This window comes from Mus caroli, chromosome 8 (assembly GCF_900094665.2).
Source record: "Mus caroli chromosome 8, CAROLI_EIJ_v1.1, whole genome shotgun sequence".
In the NCBI taxonomy this organism is placed as follows: domain Eukaryota; kingdom Metazoa; phylum Chordata; class Mammalia; order Rodentia; family Muridae; genus Mus; species Mus caroli.
The window spans coordinates 95,543,882-95,566,052 of record NC_034577.1 but is presented as its reverse complement, the minus strand read 5'-3'; the positions used below and the strand labels follow the sequence as shown (position 1 = coordinate 95,566,052).

Genomic DNA, 22,171 nt, shown 5'->3' with positions numbered 1-22,171 from the left:
GTGAGTCTCGGTCTGTAGCAGCTCCCATCTTCTTTGGCACTGTGTGGGGGAGGGGCAGCATGTGTGGAGTTAGAAGACAACCTTGGGTTGATTCTTGCTTCTGTGTTGTTGCTGAGTTTCTGGGGATTCTCCACCTCCCATCTTGTCTTAGGAACACTTTAATTACAGATCTCCTACTGCATATGGATTCTGTGGCTTCAAACTCAGGCCTTACACTGGCACAGTGATCACCGCACCCACTGAGCCATACCCCCACCCCCGCCACTGAAGAAATGAGGCCGTTCATCTGTCTGTCCCACATGTCGTCATCGGTTGGAGTCCCCTCTGCATGATTTACCCTATTCATTCTTCATCTTCTCTGACCTGGTAAATGCTAGGGCTCAGAAAGCTGTGTCCACACACCGTGCCCCCCTGCGGCCATGGGAACAGGCAGTGATGGCTGTCTCTGCTTAGCGAGAACAACACTGTTAGATGACTGATACATACATATTTTAAGTCCCCCTAAGCATTTACATGGGGCCTCTAACAGCCATTGATGACCATGGCCCATCAGTGGTTTCACGTGGGCTTGAGAGTTTTGGTTTGTTTCACTTTGATTTGAGTCAGAGTTTCTTAGTGTAACTCTGGCATTTCTGGAACTCACTCTGTAAACCAGGCTGGCCTTGAACTCACAGAGATCTGACTGCTTCTGCCTCCCAAGTGCTGGGACTACAGGCGTGCACCACCACCACCCGGCTTTTTTTTTTTTTTAAAACTATGTAGCCGTGGTTGTCCTGGAATTTGCTATGGAACTTGCTATGTAGATCAGGCAAGCCATGGATGAAAAGAGATTGCCTGTCTCTACCTCCCAGGTGCTAGGATTAAAGGCTTCACCACCATGCCTAGCAAGAGGAGGTTTTGGTATTGTCTATTGATATGTTTGGTTGTTATACCAGGAACTAGATGCCCACTGACACCTGCTGCAGAGGGGCCAGGGAGACCAATACACACAATACATCACAGTCAGGATGCCACTCAAAACTAAGAATGCCCAATCCAAAATGTCAGTAGGGCTGTTTCAGAAATCTTGTTCTAGAGTGTAGTTCATGCTCTCTCAGGAATTTGGAAGGATTCCCAGTGACCAAGTACTAGAACTCTGAGCCATCGAGCAAGGGCTATGGGACCAGGAAGCAGAGGCAGGCAGATTGCTGAGTTGGCCACCAGCCAGGGCTATATGGTGAGATCCTGTCTTCAAACAAACAAACAAACAAAACCACACCATACTTTAGTGTCCTAAAGACAAGAATATTTTCTAACACAATCATGGTATCACTTCCCAAATAGAAGTTAGAGACTCTGTGGACCTCATCCCTGTTCCCCCGAGTGTCTCAAAGCTGCCTCTTAGAAGGGAGTCTTGACTTGAATTTAAGCATCTGTCTCTTTAATCTCCTCACTTCTGGAATAGTTTGTCAGCTCTTGTGTTTCATGCCGTTGACATTTTGGAAGGATACAGGCCAGTTATTTTGTAGAATGGCCCTCAATTTGGGTTTGTTGACGTTTTCTGCTGTTTGGATTCTGGTCACTTTGTGGTACTGTCAGGAAGCCCACAGAAATGATGACGCATTCCTTTTAGTGATCCCAGCCTACTGAGAGTGATGGGTGCCAGGCGTTTCTGTTGCCAAGCTACACTGTGTCCTTAATGTTCTTAGGGAGGGCACTGTTAGACCATGGAGATCTTGTTAAGCTCTCATGCCTTACTTTGAAAGGCACTAAATCATTCTTACTCAAATCAAGTATTTTTTATGATGGCTGCCAAAAGATGATTTTAATCTGCCCTTCTTCCATGTGAGTTGAATTTTGACTATAAGGAAGGACCTGGGACTTGGCTCCTCGGCGCTAGTCTCTGACTTGCTGGGCTTGCAGGCATGTGCTGCCGTGTCTTTTCTTGTGTCCATATGAACTCATGAGCTTCATTCATAAACCTGGATACTCCGGGGTCTACACCCCTGAGCTGGACTCTCAGCCCCCATTATGTGTGTTGAAACTCAGATTGCCTCAGATTTGGCCACGGTGAGCTCCGTGTGCACAGAGGGCATTCCCTTCCTTCTCTGCGCAAGGCGCAGGGCGTCTGGACTCTCGTGCCGCGGTCCTGCACTGCTCCAGAAGCTCGGTTCCTTTCAATAGAAGAGATGGTACTTAGAAATGAAGGTTTGGATATGCCTCACACACGATGCCTAGCTCTCACTCTCACCCTCCTTTCTTCCCTCCCTCCCTCCCTCCCTCCTTCCCGTCTCCCCTCCCTCCCTCCCTCCCTTCTTCCCGTCTCCCCTCCCCTTCCTTCTTTCTGCTTCAGATCATTTTCGCTAAGAAGCCTTTGTTCTCTTCAGTAGAAAAGACATTTAAAGATGCCAGTCTGGGTGCTTACACTTACTGTAAAGTGTTCTCCTGACTGGGTTTGATTTCAGCTCGACTAGTAACGAGACAGCAAGATCTAGGGCATCTTTGCCGCATTTTTCTTATTAAAGATGGAACTTAAAAACTGATCCCCAGCAAGATGGGTAGCGGGCAGTTGCCATCCATCCTGATGACCTGACTGCTTTGGCTTGCCCACTGACACTCCTGCCCCCTGCACTGCCACCCCCCATACAAATGAAAAATGTTTAAAAAAATTAAAGCCTCTATAATCCTCACTTGGACTTGCTGGTCACCAGCTCAGCTGAATAAAACATGTGTGCCAGGTTACTGAGATTCCCTGTCTCAAGGGAATAAGGCAATCAGTAGACTATACCTGCCACCCTCCGAGGCTCTGTGCATGTGTGCGAACACACACACCACACACAAGTCATGATCTTGGGAGTATAACTCAATGACCGTGCAAGCCCAGCATGTGGGAGACCCTGGGTTTAGACCCCAGTACTAAACAAATCAAAACAAAAAATCCAAGAACATCAAACTTCTCTTTGGAAGAAGCAAATGGTTGCACTCTCAACTGGGAATTTTATGGACTGTGGATTAGACCTCAGCTAAAAACCAGTCAGCTGATCCTGAATTGTGCAGGGTTGATAAAGGTTAAAGAGGAGGATGTTTGAGAGGCCATCTCAGTACAGTGGATGGCCCTGCAGAAGCTGCATTTTACTAAGTAAGGCTGCAGTGTCACCATTTATAAATACAGTAGTGACAGGGTAGGCAAGGGGACAAGGTTTTGAGTATAGAGGCACCATGTTCAGTCAGAGTGCTGTTAGCTTCCTAGGCTGGATCCCTTCTTCCATGGATCAGGTGGAGATGCTGAGGCCTCAAGAACAGGGGGAGATAGTAAATTGAGCTTCCCTCAGCACACATACACCTCTTAGAACAGTTCACTCTACCTTCATCCATCTCAAGTGGGACGCTGCCACAGCCTGTGGACTTTTGGTCAATGTCCTGTTTTCACTTGATTAAGGGCTAGTGGGATGGCGTTGGTTACCTGAGATTAAAGAGGAAAGGAAGAGGGGAGGCCTTGCTTTGGAATCTTGTGGTGATGGATACTACCTTCTGGACTTTGAGCATCACCCATGAAGCTGGGACCACAAGGAGGAGGAGGTGGGAAGGACTCCCATGCTAGTAACATCTCTGAACATCCTAGGCAGGCTCTGGTTTGAAGGCCTTTTGCTTCCTGTGTGCTCTGCAAGTGTGTTGTTTTGCTCCATTACTAGTCTAAACAATCTGGAGATGGAACTTTTGGAGCAGAGTGGCATTTGCTATAAAACTCTGTGGGTATTTTCTTGGCAAGAAAGATGCTGACCGCTCTGTGGCTCTCTGAAATTGTGTGCAACTATATCATCAGACCACAGAAGATCTTCCAGGTTTCCTTTTAAAAACAAGAAAGAGAATATTTGCACAACACTCTGTGTTCCCTATGGAATTGGATATCCCAAAATAAGCCTGTTGTAGTTTGCTGGGACTGTGATTCCCTGTGACTAGCCCTTACTGACAAGCAGCTCACAGGTTGCTCATGATGCAAATATAAATAGCTACATTTAAAATAATGCATTTTTAAAATCTCCACTTCTATGGCTTTAGGAGACCAACACTAAAATTATTTATACAGTGGAACCTGCCTTGAAAAAGCCTATCAGAACACTGGTTGAGCGAGCTTTGGTGGCAAGCAGTCGCTTCCTAGGTCGCCAGCCACTGCACCCTTCTTTATGTCCCTGGCTGCCCTGAGCCCTCGGCAGCTTCCCTCTTTTGTCCTCATCCCTGTATTAACAGTGTGAAACTCATTTGCTTCTGACATTTGTCTCTTTTGCGCTGTTAATTGCTGCTGATTAATTGCTTCTGAGTGTGTGTGTGTGTGTGTGTGTGTGTGTGTGTAGGGGGAGTGAAGAGGCCCCAGGGGCTATCTCCATTCTTAAAGAGCAGGTGCTTAACTGTTCCTGCTGCCTTCCTACTTATTTTATCTTCTTTTCTTTTTTCCTTTCCTTTCCTTTCCTTTCCTTTCCTTTCCTTTCCTTTCCTTTCCTTTCCTTTCCTTTCCTTCTTTTCTTTTTTAAAACTTTTTCTTTTCTTCTTTCTCTTTTCTTTCTTTCTCTTGGTTGTTTCTATTTGAGGTAGGGGTCTCAATTGTTTCTTTCTTTCTTTCTTTTTAAGATTTATTTATTTATTTTTCTATGTAAGTACACTGTAGCTGTCTTTAGACACTCCAGAAGAGGGAGTCAGATCTCATTACAGATGGTTGTGAGCCACTGTGTGGTTGCTGGGAATTGAACTCAGGACCTTCGGAAGAGCAGTCGGTGCTCTTACCCGCTGAGCCATCTCTCCATCCCCTAAATTGTTTCTTAAGCTGGCTTGAAACTCACTATGTAGGCGAGGCTGACCTTGAACTTGAAGTTTGTTTGTTTGTTTTTACCTCTGCCTGCCCAGTGCTGGTAGGACAGATGTGCACTACATTAACCAGCATCGTTTGCAACTCTTGTTTGTCTTTCGAACAGACTTTCTTTGAGTAGCCCTGATTGTCATTGCTCTGTAGACCAGGCTGGCCTTGAACTCCAAGATCTGACTGCCTCTGCCTTCCTAGTTCTGGGATTAAAGGCATGAGACTCCACACCAGGCCTCCTTAGCAACTCTTAAATCCATAACTTTGGCATTGTTTACTTATTTGGAGAAAAATGGAGAACCCAAAATTAGCCTGAAGAAATGACAATTTGCAGGCTATATAATTTTCACTTGCTGTGAGCTCCTGTGTTTTAGGAACTAACCTCCCCCCCACCCCCCAAAAAAACAAAAACAAAAACAAAGATAAAAACCAAGAAAACAAACAAAACCCAACTCGTTGGCTACGCTGTTGTCTGAGTGGTGGAGAAGGCACTGTTACGGGATCCGCCTTCCTTAGGAGATGATCTCCATAAGAAGAAGACAACCATGGATTTTCTTTCTTAGAAAAAATAATGTGTTCCTATAGCAAGCTCCTTGGAAAATGTTCATCACACATGTACTTTGTCAGACACTCACTTGGCACTGGCCACGGAGTTTTCATGCTGTGATCTTGAAGAAAACTGTACTGATGGGGTTTTCCTGTGCCCTAAATGTAGAAAGTTCCAAATAAGCCCTGTCGGGCAACACATGTAGGAATCTGTGGCACAGGGAGAACTAATCTTGGCCTTGGACAGGCCTGAGACATCCATGTAGGAGTAAGGATGCTGGAAGGTGTGTGTCTCAGAGCTGGGTAGATGTGTTGTCAGTGTGAACTGTCGTCACTTGGGGGTGCCAGGCACAGTGCCTTGGACCCCTCTACAGACACGGTGTGGCTGAAGTTTTAAGATCCACTGTTTAAAAGCACGTGTACATACAGAGCAATTTCGTGGCTCTGCTCTTGACACAGAAGGGTTGGAAGGCCTGGTGCCTCTACTGTCTGTAGTGCCAGGATCCCATCTTCCTGTGCCCTGCAACCAGAGCCTGGCTTCTGTACTGTCCTCCCTGACTTCTCTTCTGCAGAGGCTAACCCCAGGTCCTCTAGCAGAAGCCCATATGATAGCTCATAGCAGTTGCTAACTTGACAGGGTCAAGAGACAAACTTGTAGGCATGTCTGTGAGGAGTTTCTAGATTAGGTTAATGGAAGTAGGCTGCCTTAAACATGTGGGCTGGCCTGTAGCACTCATCTCTCTCTGCTTCCTGAGTGGATACCATGTGAACAGCCCTACCTTGATGAACTGAGAGCCAGAACAAACACTTCCTGCCTTCTGTTTCTTTTGTGAGCTATTTTGTCACAGCAAAGGGAAAACTAACACTGAGCTGATAAACACCTGTGTCATGTGTCTCACTCTCTGTGAGAGAGGCCTAGGCAGCATGAGTGAGTAGCCTTGAACTCCTGATCCTCCACCTCCCTGGTATGGAGATCATAGGTGCTGCACACTGTCTGGACTGGTGATATCTTAACTTTGAGCAGGTTATAATTAATTCCACTTGCTTCCGAAGGCCATGGAGGCACTGCTGCGCATGCGTGTGTGCACTCAGGCCCTGGCAGCCTTCGCCATTGCTGCCTTGCTGGGTCAGTGGGTTGCCGTGCTTCTCTCTGTAAGGTGTGCGCAGCCTGACCAGGCTGGGGGCTGACTAGCACAGGCTGTTGCTTTCCCTTCATGCACCTTTATGTAGTTTTATTACGTGTGCTGGGAAGCAGGGGTGGGGCTGTGTTCAAGATACACAGTCCCTGTATCAAGCAGAGGACAGCACATTTCAGAACCAGGAAGACACTGGTGCCCTGTGAGCATACCAAGACCAGGGGTGTGGTTAGGGTGGACATGGCCTTGGGCTTAGCCTGAGAACCTCAGAGCTGTGTGGCCGCAGTGTGAGTTGGGGCATCCTTCACAGCGGGAGACCAGAGCGCACTGCCCAGGGAGCACAGCAGCCAGGGTTCTCTGTGTAAACCAGCTTCCAATGGGAGTCATGTCAGCATCTCAGCTTCTGTGTAGAGCACGACTTTCAAAAGATGTTCTAAGTGGTGTGATATATGTGGGCTTGCATCTTTCACATCATGTTACATCAAATCCTTTGAAAAGCTGACCTGACATTAAGATTTAGACTGATTCTTGCAGGTTCCTCTGAAGATGTCAGGGCCAGTGTCTTCCCTGGGGGGTCTTTGACTTTGGGCTTGAAAGGGAATATGGCTGGCTTCTTGCTGTGGGCTCGCTTGGTCAGCTTGAGGTGTGTTGGCAGATGGGAGATGGGTACTGGTGTGGCCATCAAGCAGGCTCTGGAGAGGCTGAACTCTAACAGTAAAGAAATGGAATCAACAGAGATGTACAGAATGGCTTTTGTTTCCCATTAAAGTTTTTTTTTCATTTAAAATTATTCATGAATGGTTTAAAAGTAAATAGGGATTGGTTCTTAGAGGCCATTAATGTTTAACTCCTAAATAAACCTTTTTTTTTTAAGTATTAGGACTAAGATAGCGCTCAGTTGGTAGAGTGATTGTCTAGTTTCATATCCAGTAGAATGGGTACCACATGCTTATAAGCCCAGCACTCAGGAGGCAGAGGCAGAAGATTCAGAAATCAAGGCATCTTTGGCTGTATAGTGAGTTCAAGACTAGCTGGGGCTACGTGAGACCCTGTCTCCATGAAAAAAATGTTCATACATAGAACATTTTTTAAAAAAGATTTATTTATTATTATACATAAGTACACTGTAGCTGTCTTCAGATGCACCAGAAGAGGGCGTCAGATCTCATTATGGGTGGTTGTGAGCCACCATGTGGTTGCTGGGATTTAAACTCAGGACCTTCAGAAGAGCAGTCAGTGAGTGCTCTTACCCGCTGAGCCATCTTGCCAGCCCAGAACTTTTTTTTTTTTTTTTTAATTAAAAATACTCTGGAAAATAAAAGTCTAAAGCAACAGAACACCAGGAGGAGGTATCACATGTCTGTAATTCCAACATTTGAAAAGCCAAGGCTGGAGGATCTTAAGTTCCTAGGCCACCCTGGGTGCACAGTAAGAGACTCTCTCAAACCAACCAAACAGCCCAACAAAAACACTAGCAATCATTGACCTGCCACAGTCAGCCACGTAGAGGAATGGCTTGTTAACCATACCTCCTGAGCACTGGGATTGTAGGCTTGTGACGCCATGCTCAGCTCTGTGCAGTAAGGGAGACTGAACTCAGCACTTCCTACATGCCGGGCAAGCACTCGGTCATTGAGCTACATCCCACGCTGCACATGGTTTTAAAAATGGGTTAAATGTCAGGGACCTCTACGAACTAATATTTTATTATTTTACTGATTTTCTTTAAACTTGGGTACATGTGATCTACTTTTTATATGTGTGTATAGTTATATATGTCTATAATTAGGTCTCTAACGTGAACACATTATAAATGTAGAAATGTGAATTCTAAGTGTATTTCTTTCCAATACATTCATATACCCAATAAATGTATAAAATACAAAAAGAGAAAACTCTTTGCTACCCTGTCTCTCACCTCAGTCAGTCCTATACTGCAGAAGTGTTTTTTACTGTAATATAAACGCTTCAGTATATGTAAGAATGTTTGTGAATACAAGCACCCTCGTATTTTTCATGTGTCTAATTTGTCCAATGTTATGTGTTAAATTTTGTTTAGTATTATGTATATGGATATGTGTAATGCTGTGTATGTGTGTGGTCACCTGAGTGCCAGAGTTTGGATGTGGAGGCCAGAGGACATCTTTGGGAGTCAATTCTCTCCTTCCACCATGGATCCTGGAATGAAATTCAGGTCATCAGGATTGCAAGGCAAGCATTTCTATCTGCTGAGACATCTTGCGACTTTTTTTTTAAGGTGTAGCCCAGGCTGGCTTCCACTTTGTGATCGTCTTGCCTCTGCCAATTCCTTATATTTTAGTGGTATGCCACCACACTTAGCTTTGTTTGTTTGTAACTTAGGCTGGTCTCAGACTAATTCTGTACCCGAGGATGACCTTGAACTCCAAATCCTTCTGGTACTTTCCTCGGTGCTGGGGTCGCAGGCAGGCACCACCCCACCAGCCTTGCTACTTTGCAGGTAGCACGGGCACACGTGATGCCACCCCACTTCTCTGCCTCAGGTTCCTTGCTGCTTTGAGGCTTCTGTGTGTGCACCGAGGAGAGGGATGGTTGCTGTATTGACTTATTGATGAATATATGTGGGAGTCACCAGCACTCTGTTCTTCAGACTCTTTGTGAGTTGGAGTAGCCTTGTGTATCATTTTCCTGGGGTTTGTTGGACTGTCAGTCTAAAAGTGGTGCAGTTTCACAGACCTTCACTCTCTCAGACACGTGCTTGCTGTTTGTGATACCGCTATAGGGTCGTGCCCCTCGCATCCTGAACTAAGTTCTCTTCAGAGTGCTTTCCACCCAAAAGGAGAGCAGCTACGGAGCAGGCTTGTGACTACATAAGCTGCAGTATGCAGTATATCTCCAACATAAGCTACATTATGCAGTAGATCATCTCCAAGAGACTTGGGTTCTCAGGTTGCGGTCACATCAGGAGTCTCCTCTTGCAACCTAAAGCTTGGGATGAGCAGAAGAACTTCTGAGACAGTTGATGGCTCCATAGGCTTCAAACCATATTTCTCCTCCTGTACTCACATGCTCCTAGTTGGCATGTAGAAGGAATACCCATTTGAGGGAAAAAAAATCATTAACCCCCAATTTAATACATCCTTCAACTTCCAGCTAGTTGAACCCCTTGAATGTCTCTGCTGTTTTCTTATTCGCCACAAGGAGCAGAATTTGGAGTGGAAGAAGGTGGAGGTCTGAGTGGATTATAGTTGATGTAGCAAGCTTTCGTAGGCTTTGCAAGCACAGCCATGCGAGTGCGTTGCTGGGATCCCTTCCAGGACTTGGCAAGAGGCAGAAACAAGCGAGGAGCTCTGCAGCATTGTCTTCATCTTCTAGACCAAGCCTGCTTATACAGACCCGTCCTACAGCGTGGGTCTGCACAGAAGAGAGCTGCTTGTCCTGGGAAGATACTGTGCCAGGAAGGCTGTCACAGCTGTACACAAGTGGCACCTGCCTTCTCCCTACTTAAACTGCACTGTTCAAGCTGGCAGCACGGCTCTGCCGACCTGATTACCTGACTTTAGTTTCCAGGTCCAACCAACTCCATGAGCTGTCCTCTGACTTCCACATACTGCTCCCTGGCAAAGGCACGTTCAAATACACACACTCATTATCTCCCCCCACTGTGAATATAATAAAATTAAAAAAACAAAGTATTATTGATTTCAGTATTATTAAGTATTTATTGAATATTATTAATAAAGTATTAATATAATAACTTTGAGCAGCCAGGCCTTCCCATTCTCTCTTCCCTTCCTCTGTTTCGATATCGACAGTCACAGCCATAGGTAGTGGAAGCCTGACAACCTTGTCAATATTGCCTCACCAGTCAACTTTGAAATTATTCTGTGGGCTGGTTGGTCCTCCTGATGAGCAAAAGCTGTAGCTTTCTTCATTTATATTTCATACCTGTCATGGCTGTAACATGAGTAAGGTTTTACATCTGCAAGATGGCTGCCAGTTCAGAGGCTTAATGCTTTGGTTGCCTTGACAGCACAGTGGCTGAGGTGTCTCCTTTTTGTTGGCTAGTAGTGGCTTCACCCCACAGATGGTTACTATGTTTCACTGTGCTGGGATACAGTTTGGCATTTTCTCTGCCTCTTCCTATCCTCTCTCCACTCCCAGGAATATAGTGCCAATAATGGCAGAGTTTTAGAAAACATCTAGCTATCGTTGGGGATCCTTTAGATTATACTGTATAGAGATTTATCTTTATACGCAAATACTAGATAATCATTAAAAATCACGTGTTTCCCTTATTTAGAAATACCTGTGGATACCTGTTTTGTGAGTTTAAAATTAACATTAAAATCTGTCTGGGCTGGGCTGGAAAGACGGCTAAGTGGTTAAGAGCACTGGCTGCTCTCCCTGGAGATGCAGGTTCAATTCCCAGCACTCAAGTGGTACCTTACAACTGTTTGTAACTCTGGTTCCAGGGGATCTGATGCCCTCTTCTGGCCTCCACAGGCACCAGGCACGCATGTGATAGATATACATAAAGGCAAAATACCTATGTGCATAAAAAATAAAAAGAATATGTGCTTCTGTATGTGTGCACCTGTGTGCAGGAGGCCTTGGAGGCTAGAGACTGTCAGATCCCCTGAAACTGGAGTTACAGGCAGTTGTGAACCAACCCTAGGTCGTGCAAGAACAGCTACCACTCTTAACTGCTGAGCTATCTATCCAGTCCATATAACATGTTTTTATTCCCTTATTTTTATACAGCTTATTATTATTTATAGAAACTATTCTGTATGTTTCTGTTTGTATTTGGAACACATTGAGATATCCACAGCAGTCAGCTATGGTTTCCAATATGAGCATCGATAGGACAGAGTAAGGTAGTAAGAACTGGCTCTGAAGCCTGGCCCCGCCTCCTGTTCCTCTTTAGCTCATAAAACTTCTGTTTCCTTATCTGTAATGGGCTAATAATGCCTATGAAGTCTTTGGGTGAATGGCAACCAGTGAAAATGCCCACATCGTCCTTGATTCTTGGTAAGTAGTGAGTAGCAGGCCCTGCGTGCTGGTGGTAGCTGTGTTATGAGTGAGGCTCCCCTCGGTGTGTGGTCTCTTTCTGAATAAGCAGCTCCTCCAGATAAGCCCTGTTCTCCCCAGCTTCTTCTGAGGATCAAGAATTCTAGGTTCGCTGTGGTTCCCTTCTGTGTTCCCAGACAGGATGTTGGCTCCCAGGGTGGCTTTTCACCTGGCTGGCAGCAGGAAGCTTTAGGCTTTGGGTCTCTCCATGGCAGTGCCCTCCTCCTGCAGCTCATTGTCCCCAGAGGGAGAAAGGACAAGGCAGCCTCCACAGTGACTCTTCTGATTTGGGCTATGAAACCAAGTAACTGCTGGGCCCTGTGTTTTGTACCACAGGAACAAGAGTAAGAGTTTGGGGGAAGTGTGCATGATTGTGGCCAGCTCGGAGGCTGGATTCCACACTCCCGTTGGCCTTTGACTATACTCACCCTGGATGCTAGTCTCCACCTCAGCTTTCCTTCCAGCCTGGGCTTGTTTCCGCATTACCATGTCCTAAGCTAGAGTTGACCCTTCCTGTCCGTTTCTGCCAGTGGCTTCCTTTCAGCCACTCAGGCAAACCGTAGAATTACATTGGCCATTGGCCTTGTTGTTTTGCACAGCCTGTCAGCAACTCCCATGGGGTTTTCCCTGAACGTATGTCCCCTGTTCACCACCTCGGTCTGTGCCACCAGGTTACCGCAGAGGCTCTCCCTCCACCTGCTCTCCAGTCTCTGCCCTGGTCCTCCCCTTCTGTCTTCTCCCTGCAGGAGACAAATCAAGCCTTGCTTAAGTAGTGTTTCCCTGGTACCGAAAGAAAGAGCCACGGGCGGGCCTACTGCATTCCCACACCTTGGCTCTGTGCATCTAGCCTGCTTTCCTGGGCGGCTCCCTGGTGCTCTCCATGCCGCAGCCCCAGAGAGTTTGCTCCTGACAGCGTCCCCTTCTGGGCCTCGTCTTGCTCCCTCCACGCCTTTGGCAGCCAAGCCTCCCAGGGCCACACAAGTCTACAGCTTCTGCAAGCTGCCTGCTGGCTTCACTCTTTCTCCTCTGTTCTTATCACCAATTTAGCTTCCCTTGTAAACTTCTGAACATTTATTAGACCACAAGCAGGGGTTCTTGTCTGTTGTATTCATTGCTGTAATGAGTGGCCTATCACATTTGCACATCCTTAAAGCATTTAAGAATGTGGGTATTACCTTTCCATGCAAATGTGGTCAATGTTAGGGTTCCAGAAACATTGGTAGGCCATCAGCACACTGAGTTATTTCTTGCCCAAGATTATTAATAAAACCCAATCACAAGGGTGGAAAAAAGACAAAATCATTTTGGAGTTTGCCTTATGTGAACTGAGTTGATGATCGTTAGGCATGTAATTTAGTCAGAGAATTAAGGTCTGCTGTGGAGAATTAGAAGGAGTGTGTGCTGAGAGGTCCTTCTTATTTGTCTATTGGACTAAGAAAACTTGTATCTGTTGTGTGAGATGCTGGGGTTCTGAAAGGTGTGTGGTTGTGGACTGGCTCAAGTTTTTCTCTACCTCTTAGCCATTTTCAAACTGGATACATTGTTATAACCACCACAGCTGTCTGCTGTACAGTAGATCTCTTGAACTAATTCTTAAATGAAATTTTGTATTCCTTAACTAAGAAGTCTATATCCTGTGTGTTGCCTTGAGATAGAAAAGGAAGCTGACAGTGCAGGTTAGGGAAGGGTGGCTTTGAGGCAGGAAAGGCAGAGCCAACTCTTATTATAGGGGGAGTCTGACAAATTCAGGATGGCAAGGCTGTTGTGGCGCGCCAAATCCCATTTGCTCTGTGCATATTACAGTGCTTGGTGGCATAGTAGGGGGGTGGACTGACCTACTGTATAGGTCAACCGCCTGTGGAGAAGAATAAAATCAGGCCTGGTAGGGAAATGCACAGGGAGAGCTTGGGGAGGAAGGTTGGAAGGGTGTGAAGGAAGGAGTCTTCAGGGGAGAAGGCCAGAGCCTGAGGTGGAGCCTCAGGTTCACGGTGTGAACCATCCCATTTTAACCAAGGGAATGAATGAATGCTGTACTGCTGACTCTGGAGGGCCTTGGAGCAGCTTACCTCTGCTTCACTGACCCGTGCCTCAGTAGAGTGAGGCTAGAGCTGAAAAAGGACTGACATGGGTAACTTGTGAGCAGAGGCTTGGAGCCTAAGGCAGCTTAGTCATTAGGTATTAAGAGCACCATTAGCACAACCTGGGACACCCTTCTTCTCTTGGACTCTGGATATTCATATGGTCATGTCTGCTGGGATCTCTTCAGTTTAATGATCTCTGAATTTTTGTGATAGAATGTTACTTTGGCTTTTCAGAAGAAATTGATTCTATTGGAAGATTTAAAATGTTGATATTTTCTCAAGTAAACTAACAGCCCAGCAATTGATGAAACCCAGTGACCCACTTTCCGAAAGTGTGCAAGCTGATGAAGGTGGGCTTTCTTTGTCTGTAGCCTGTGACAGCTAAAGAGAGGCCAGACAGCTTCTAAAGAGGTAGCTAACACATTGCAGAGATAATTCCTTCCTTCTTTGAAAGGGCCATAGCACGCCTCGCTGGTTGCAGTGTGGTGGGGAGTGGCCCTCACTGTCCTCCTTAGGAAACTGACCTTGCACTCCGCTTCCTCTCGTTGTTCTGCTTACCACTTGAAGCAGGTCATGTTTCTGTCAGTCACCTGCTCTCTGCAGAGGAGAGCCCGGCCGCTCTGTACTGCTCAGTTGTATTTAACACAGCAGGCATGTCTGTCCATCATGCTTACTAAATGTATACATGCGTGTATTTCCAATTTCCTTCCCAGATTTTGGCCTTGATCGCATTTATCTGCATCGAGACTATCATGGAGTGCTCCCCGTGCGAAGGCCTCTACTTCTTTGAGTTCGTAAGCTGCAGTGCATTTGTGGTGACTGGGGTCCTGCTGATTCTCTTCAGCCTCAACCTTCATATGAGGATCCCCCAGATCAACTGGAATCTAACAGTGAGTGCGCGCCAGCGGTGCGCTTGTGAGGACTGACTGCTGCTTGGCTCTCAGGAGACGGTGGGATCTCATATCGTGTTCATTTTGGTGCTTAAATATCCCCTCATAACTCAGAGCTCAACTTAAGTTTCCTAATTGGGTTGAGTAAAATTACACAAGTAAAGTGAATCCTAACTTAATGGCAAAACACAATGAGCTTGTATTGGTCCTTCCAAGGATGCCATTGCTATTACACTCATCTGCAGGACTGGCTATGTTGTTATTGCAGAATATGGGGAAAAACAGAATTAATACATTTATATATATTTTCAGACTAGGATATTTATAAATATTATAAAGAACCATTTATAAAAATATTGTTTCTGGCAAGTGTAGTGGGTCACACTTGTAATTCCAGCACTTTGGGGGCAGAGACAGGGGGATCACTACAAGTTCAAGGCCTTCTTGGTCTTTAGAAGGAATTCTAGACTTGGGTAACATAACAGACCTTGTTTCAACAAACAACAAGATATTGATTGTGACAGGGTTTAGAATACACATGAAAAGACCAGTAGCCCAAGGACACTGTCAGTGCAGAGCCACTGAGGCTGCCAGTTTGACAGAAGGGACCTCTCTGTGCTTTTTATTCTTAGCCCCATTGGGATCTTCTTATCAGTTGGCCTGAGATGCTCAGAACTGGTCAGTTCTAGTGACATTTTGAGTGTCTGTTAAGACAGTGTGTTCTCAGTGTCTGAACACCATGAAGAAATGATGGGCAGTTGCCCCGGTTTCAGTACCTGTGGAAGCTTGGCCTAATCCAAGTGATATGAGAGCTGTTTTAAAGGTGATCCTAAGCCAGGTGTGCTGGTGCACACATTTCATCCCAGCTCTTGGAAGGCAGAGGCAGGTCGATCTCTGAGTTCAAGACCAGCCTGGTCTACATAGCAAGCTCCAGGCCAGTCAAGGATACACATCAAGACCTTGTCTCAAAAAATAAAGTAAAAGATGCCATCAGAAAGCTGAGGGTGGCTTAGTGATAGTGTGTTGTCTTCCCTATGTTAAGGACCTGGGTGCAATGGCCAGCACTGCAGACAAATAACCCAGACTCTGAATGATAAGCAGTGTTGCCAGTTTTGGTTGCTCTTCAAGTCAAGGCTTGGCAATGTCACAGGTAAAGAAAGGTGTGTTATAAACTGTTCTGCCCTGTATGAATAGCTCTGTGGCACAGAGACTGGCGTCTGAGGCACCAGAAAAATGGTCTTCCAGGGCCTTAGTTGGAAGTTCTTCCATTGTTTTGCAAGTGACTCTACTTTGTCCTCTTTCTTTAGGATTTGGTCAACACTGGACTCAGCACTTTCTTTTTCTTTATCGCCTCAATCGTGTTGGCTGCTCTAAACCATAAAACCGGAGCGGAAATTGCTGCCGTGGTAAGCAGACGGGCTTGGTTTAAATCAGGCTGTTCGCACCTTCTGAGCTTTGCTCTCCTCTGTTCCCTGACACATGTCCCATCCCCCCTCCTTTAGTGTTTGCTGTCCTGGCCTTGAGGGACCAAGAGATAAGGGGTGGTGGGCAGATAATAGAGAGGGCTCACTCTGCGTGCTCTTGTGTTTCTTGCTTTTGTGAAGGGTGGGGAAGGATAAGTGGCTTTAAGAACCACTGACATGGGTTGAGCAGGTAAAAGGTATGTGCTGCCAAGTCTGGTGACCTTAATCCCACCTCCCACCTGCACGTGCATGGCACTGCTGCCCCCATAGAAAGGGAGAGCGGGAGATTAAACAAACAAGCCAGACCTAGTGGTGACACACACCTTTAATCCTAGCACTCAGGCTAAGGCAGGTTGATCTCGGAGTTTCAGACCAGCCTGGTCTATAGAGTGAGTTCCAGAACAGTAGGGATACACAGAGAAACCATATCTTGAAAAACAGCAGTAACAACAACAAAAGGAAGGAAGGAAAGAAGAAAAGAAATAGATTTAAAAGATTTCAGAAAACCCCTCTGCGGTGGTTTTCATGCTAGGCTGGAGTTTGTGTGGGTCAGAAACTAGACTAGCTCTTACTAGAGCTTCAGCCAGACAACGGCTGCACATTGAGCAGAGCTGGGGATCTGGTATTGCTGGAAGGGGCTGCACATAGGCTGGGTCCCTGTGACAACACTCAGCTTGAGACATGACTCAGTGGTTAAGAGCACGGTCTGTTCTTCCAGAGGTCCTGAGTTCAGTCCCCAGCAGCCATGTGGTGGCTCACAACCATCTCTAATATGATCTGATGCCTTCTGTGGCATAGGTGTACATATGTACATAGGTGTACAGATAGAACACTCATACATAAATAAGTAAATCTGAAAGTGTGTGTGGGGGGGGCAGTCAGCTTCAGGGCACATGCGCAAAAGTAAACTGTGGCTGTATATTGTAGACATTTGGCTTCTTGGCAACAGCAGCCTATGCAGTGAGCACGTTCCTGGCCATGCAGAAATGGAGAGTCAGTGTCCGCCAGCAGAGCGCTAATGACTACATCCGAGCTCGCACCGAGTCGAGAGATGTGGACAGCCGCCCTGAGATCCAGCGCCTGGACACATGAGAACGTCTGGAGTTCTCCCGCTGCCCTTGTGCCCGTCCTTCTAATCAAGTTTTCTTTCTCTTAGCACGTCAGATTTTTATGTGAACCAGCTGAATTTTGTCCTGTTTGGTAAAAATTCACTTTGGGAAAGTTGCCTAGAGTGGCCCAGTGACTGACCGATCTGTGATGGCCACAGATCCAAAGAGGCCCAGGTCCTCTGGCCTTGGGTGCCCGTGGGAGCAGCCGACTTTATTGACTGCTCTAGGTCTTAACTGTCCGTCTCAGAACTCATGGTCTCACCTGACTCTGAGCCACCCTGTCATGTGTATTTGTGATGAGTCAAAATCTTATTAAATGGCACTAAGAAGGGAAGTATATGTCACAAGACAGGAGCACAGAGATGGGACAGCCAGTGAGGTACGTGGACAGCCTTCTAGCGAGCTGGGGTGCGTGCTGAGTTCGTTAGACCCACCCTCCTTGTGCTCTATTCAGAGCATCGAGGCAGGCGGCATGCTCTGAGTGGGCCTCTGAGGGCTGACGAAAGGATGTGTCCCTGTAACTTCCTTGCCAGGCTTGTATGGTACAGGGATAGGAAAAGCTAGTGTCCTATGGGGACAGCTCTGTGGGACTGACTCCCAGAACAGTGATCGTTTGTCTCCTGCCCTGCTGAGAAATCACTTGATTCTTTCTCACGTGAATCACCTTCCTGTGGTCCATACTCAACTTCCGGAATGGGGGAGCATCACGTGTGTCAGGGCCCTGCCCACCTTACATGTATATCTTGTTCCGGAATGGGGGAGCATCACGTGTGTCAGGGCCCTGCCCACCTTACATGTATATCTTGTTCCGGGATGGGGGAGCATCACGTGTGCGGCCCTCCCCATCTAACATGCACACCATGAGGCTGAGTTGCAGTTCCAGCACTTTTACCTTCTCAGGTGAAAGCTGCAGAGGAAGCAGCCCTCCCTCCCCTTAGCCCAGGCACTTTGTCCTCTTGCTGGCCTCATGGTACAGAGTGGCATGGTCAAACCCACACTTCTATTGTATGGACACGCCTAATTTTCTGAATATCCGAGACAAGCTCTAAAGTGATTCTGAGTCAGTTTATCTAGGATTTGAGAATACTTGAATCTGCACCAGGACAGGTCCTCCCACGGATGTTCCACGAGGCACTGCTGCCATTCTGGGCACCTGAGTGTCTTCACAATGATCAAAAGTCCCGGAACACGTTATGAATCCTAGTTACATACGGCTTTTGGATTGGTTCTTGGTAAACTGAAGATTATTTTTGTGGTGAATGAATTAAACAGGCCCCTATGATGCTGTAATTTTGTTGTTAGAGACTAATTATATTTTTGTTTTTGGAAAGTTGTTTTAACATGTCAGGTTCTCACTCTGAACTGTTGATGTTTACAGATCTTGTAGCTCTAAGATTTTGTGGGTCGCCTCACCAAGGAGAAGATGTGGCTGGCAGGAGGATAGTGTGGTGGTACAGAGCCCCCACTATGTCCTAAGGACCGTTCACAACCTGAGCAGTGTCCTTTGTAGTTCATAACCCAGAAGTGGGTGGCAAGGCTGCAGAGGAGAGTCTGAGGAGGTGCTCCCTGTGCACCACGGCTCTGCATCGGTCAGGGAAGAGCAGTGTTGTAAGGCTGGATGGCCAAGAGTGGCTATTGTCAACCCCCACAGCAGGGCGTGGGAGTCCACAGGAAATAGGGTCAGCCTGTGTCTGATTGGGGGCAGAGTGGGGGAGTACTAGGGGCTGGCTCCCTAAAACCAATATCCAGTGTGATCCAGTTCTGCTGCAGTTCCAGGTTGGCATGTTTCCATGTTCAGAGGATGACCCAGCTAGTCCAGTGTACCTCCCTCCCTGCCTCTCTTCTCCTCCAGAGGGCAGCCTGGGTCTGTCCCTTGTCCAGCTCCTCATGGAGGGAGAGCTTTCTGTTGCTGGATGTGTTGAGTCAGTCGGTCAGTGCACATTGTGCTTTACCAACCTGAGCCTGTTGTGTGTTGTGATGTGGGGGAGTGGGTGACATCTTGATTTTTATGTTAGTTTTACATGGTCATTTTGCCTTTGTTGAGTATACCTATATAATCAAAATCAGGCTTTCTGCCTCAGAGAATTCCCTTTAAATAGGGTTGCAAAGACTCCATCTGTATCTGAGCCCCACTTGGAATGGCCACCCTGAGCTTTATCATGTCACTGGGCCTCAGGAAAAAGCCACCTTTGAAGTGAGGCGGAAGAAAGAAGCATTCAGATGGGGTTTCTGCTCGTTTTCCCAAGTCCCTTCAATAAACCCGTTTTATCCTGTGATGAAAGGAGGCCTTCTGAGGAAGTGTTGTCGGCTGAAGGAAATGATCCTGAGACCCATTGAGACCATGAATACCAATAAATGATAATGTGGTGGTGTCTTAGGGCCTAAGAGACTTGAGAGCAATTTGCATCTTAGTGACAGAACCATTGTAATATTTATATCCTGGTTACTATTTAATATCCTTTGTGCTATGAAGCTTTCCCGTGGCTTTTGTATTTGTATTTCCTTGTACTATTTAACTAGCTCCCGTAGAGCCAGAAGTGGCTTGTACATGCTCTAATAGTGTGATGCACAGGCCCCCTCGCCTTTACAGCCAGTGTGGTGAGCACAAGCCATGAAGACAATATGGCTGTCTATAAGTGAACACAGAGACACCTGTATCTTTCCTGTTGTGCCTCTGTGCAAACAGAAGGTAATAGAGTTGAGGTTTGTAAAGCAACCTCTGTGAATTGAAAAAGGCATATTTTTGTGTTTATTAAGCCTCCTGTGGACCAGTGCCACTTGCTTAGGTTTGGAGCATTGTACGTGGGCCTTCCCAGTCTCCATTTCCTGAGGAGATGGTTTCATTTCTCGGGTGGAGAAAACATGGCAAGACATGCAGTTGTTGGGGACATGTGGTGTGTTCATGGAGACATAGGGTTGACACCCTCTGGCATTTGGTAGTGTTGATGGATATTAACTTGTCTTCGGAGAAAGTGTATTTTGGCCTTGTTTATTTCGACTGAATGCCAGGTACCAGTCTTCTCTACCTTCCCTGCCAAAGGCTCAGAGGGTAAGACTGCAGTCAAGAAAACCTAAAGATCTGTATTGGCTCCTAGAGAGGGCAAACACAATGAGGTAGTGAGTTCTTTTCAGAGAAGTTCTGCTTAAGGTAGATCGCCATGCAATGCAGATTGCTTTTGTCTACAGACAAAGCAAGAATGCAGTAAGCTGCCTACATCCTTCTTAGCAGTATGCTAAAACACCAGCGTGGGCAGAGCCTGGGCAGCAGAACCAGCAAGGATGAACTACCCACTGAGCACTCTCTGAGAACTTCTCACTGAGACTCTTGGCAGGAAGACTTATGGGCAGACCTGGTACGCCTTGTCTTCCACCCTGGCTGGATGCTTCTGAAGAGAATTAAATGATTCAGTTGAAAACATTTCTTTTTCTTTCAAGTTTCTTTTATCTTCGAAGTTTTTCTATTGGTTCAGTCAGTCTTAGAAGAAATGAAGGCCTAACTCTCTTGTCCCTGCATGTATGTGAATTCTTGCTGTGAATGAGTCTTGGCTAGCCTTCTTTGTGACACAAACTCACCTTGTGGATTTGCATGTACTGTTTGGAGGAAATCTCTTGCCTATCTAAGAGGTGGCCTGAGGATTCGTCCCTGCCCATGTCAGAGCCTCTGTGGGTCAGTCGTAGGAGCATGGAGACTTGTGTCCATCCTAGTAGTGATGGAGGTGGTTCCAGTGATGACAGCGTCTGTGTTCAGAGCACACAAAAGTCCCATGGTTAGTGTGTTTCTGCCTAACTGTCTTTTTCTGAAGATGTCCTCTACATAGCAATAGTGACATTAAACAGGTAACAGTGGGGGTTGGGGGTGGTGGGGCGCATACAATTTCTATGTAGAGAATTGTTGACTGATTCTCATGAGCTGAACTGAAAAAAAAAATGCTGCTTCTAGTGTGTGAGGTTTCCGGGTACCTTTTAGTTCCTCATAAAGTTGCAGACTCTGAGGTGCCTCTTGCTGTCTGCTTTTGTCAGCACCAGCCCCATAGTAGGGCTAGCTAGGCACAGAGTCTAGTTGGACACATGAAGTTTGCATGACAGAGGCCTGGGGGTGGGGGTAGGCTTCAGCGGCAGCAGTGGGGCAGCATAGATAGCATTTGATATGTTCATAACCCCTGCTGTCCTGGAAGTGTGTCCTTAACCTCCCCCTCTTCAGAAGAGCGAGGCTCCTGAAAGGACTTGAGCAGGTGACAGGCTGCCTCAGGTGATGCAGACGTAACAGACCCCTTTTCTGGGCTTCGTTAGCTTTTCTGACTCCTTAAAATCTATTGTTTCTCTCTTCTCCGCAGACATCTTTAAAATAGCCAGTTCTGACTGGTTGAGAAAATTTGGAATGTCTGACCCATCAATGTTTTATGTAGACATCGTCTCTGAAAGACAATAGCATCAGTGTTAGACCTAGAATTTCTTCCAAAAGATAATGTTCTATTTGATTTCATGCTAGTCAGTATAGCATTGGATATAAGTTCTTAGGCTTTGGGACTTCCTCCCACTCCATTCTAGTTTCCTCCTAAGAGTAAAGGGATGGAGGGACCCAAGCCCATTGAGTTCAAAGCACTAGCCATCTCACAGAATCAAATTTAGATCATAGGTTCTTGAACAGTGTATTGTGTGATTAGTTTACCTCCTCTCCCTCTTTATTCTGATTCTAATTCAAGCGAGCCCTTGGTTAGTGGTTAGTGTCACTTGGACTGTGGCGATCTAGCAGAACTTGCTTGGCTGTGATTATGGTAAGAACACGTCTGGAGCCACTTCAGCAGTAAAAGGTTTGTTTTCTTTCATAATTGCGTCTGGTACCCCAGCAGGAAGTACCTGGCCCCTCCTTTTTCATCAGAATAGCTACCCAAGGAATCTGCCTGGAGAAAGGTCTTTGAAGGAAGACTCGTGGTCACCCCAGCCCAAGGCAGGGCCAGACCTGCCTGCCTTCCTCCACTCACTGGGCGTTGCTTCAGTTCTTTCAGAACTGACTTAGCAAGTTCCAGAACCCTGTCCCCTTTCCATGGCACTGAAGGGTACAG

The 22,171-nt window shown here is 46.5% G+C and overlaps 1 protein-coding gene across 1 annotated transcript in view; it reads left to right on the top strand.

The window, feature by feature from the left end:
• The window catches only part of Cmtm4 (CKLF like MARVEL transmembrane domain containing 4), a 46,620-nt gene extending 25,597 nt beyond the window's left edge, over nt 1–21,023 (top strand). The window contains exons 2-4 of the mRNA XM_021170451.2: nt 14,360–14,536; nt 15,844–15,942; nt 16,927–21,023. Of these exons, the coding sequence (XP_021026110.1) occupies nt 14,360–14,536; nt 15,844–15,942; nt 16,927–17,091 (441 nt within the window). The 3' untranslated portion in view covers nt 17,092–21,023. The remainder of the gene's footprint in view (nt 1–14,359; nt 14,537–15,843; nt 15,943–16,926) is intronic.
• Nucleotides 21,024–22,171: the final 1,148 nt, after the last annotated feature.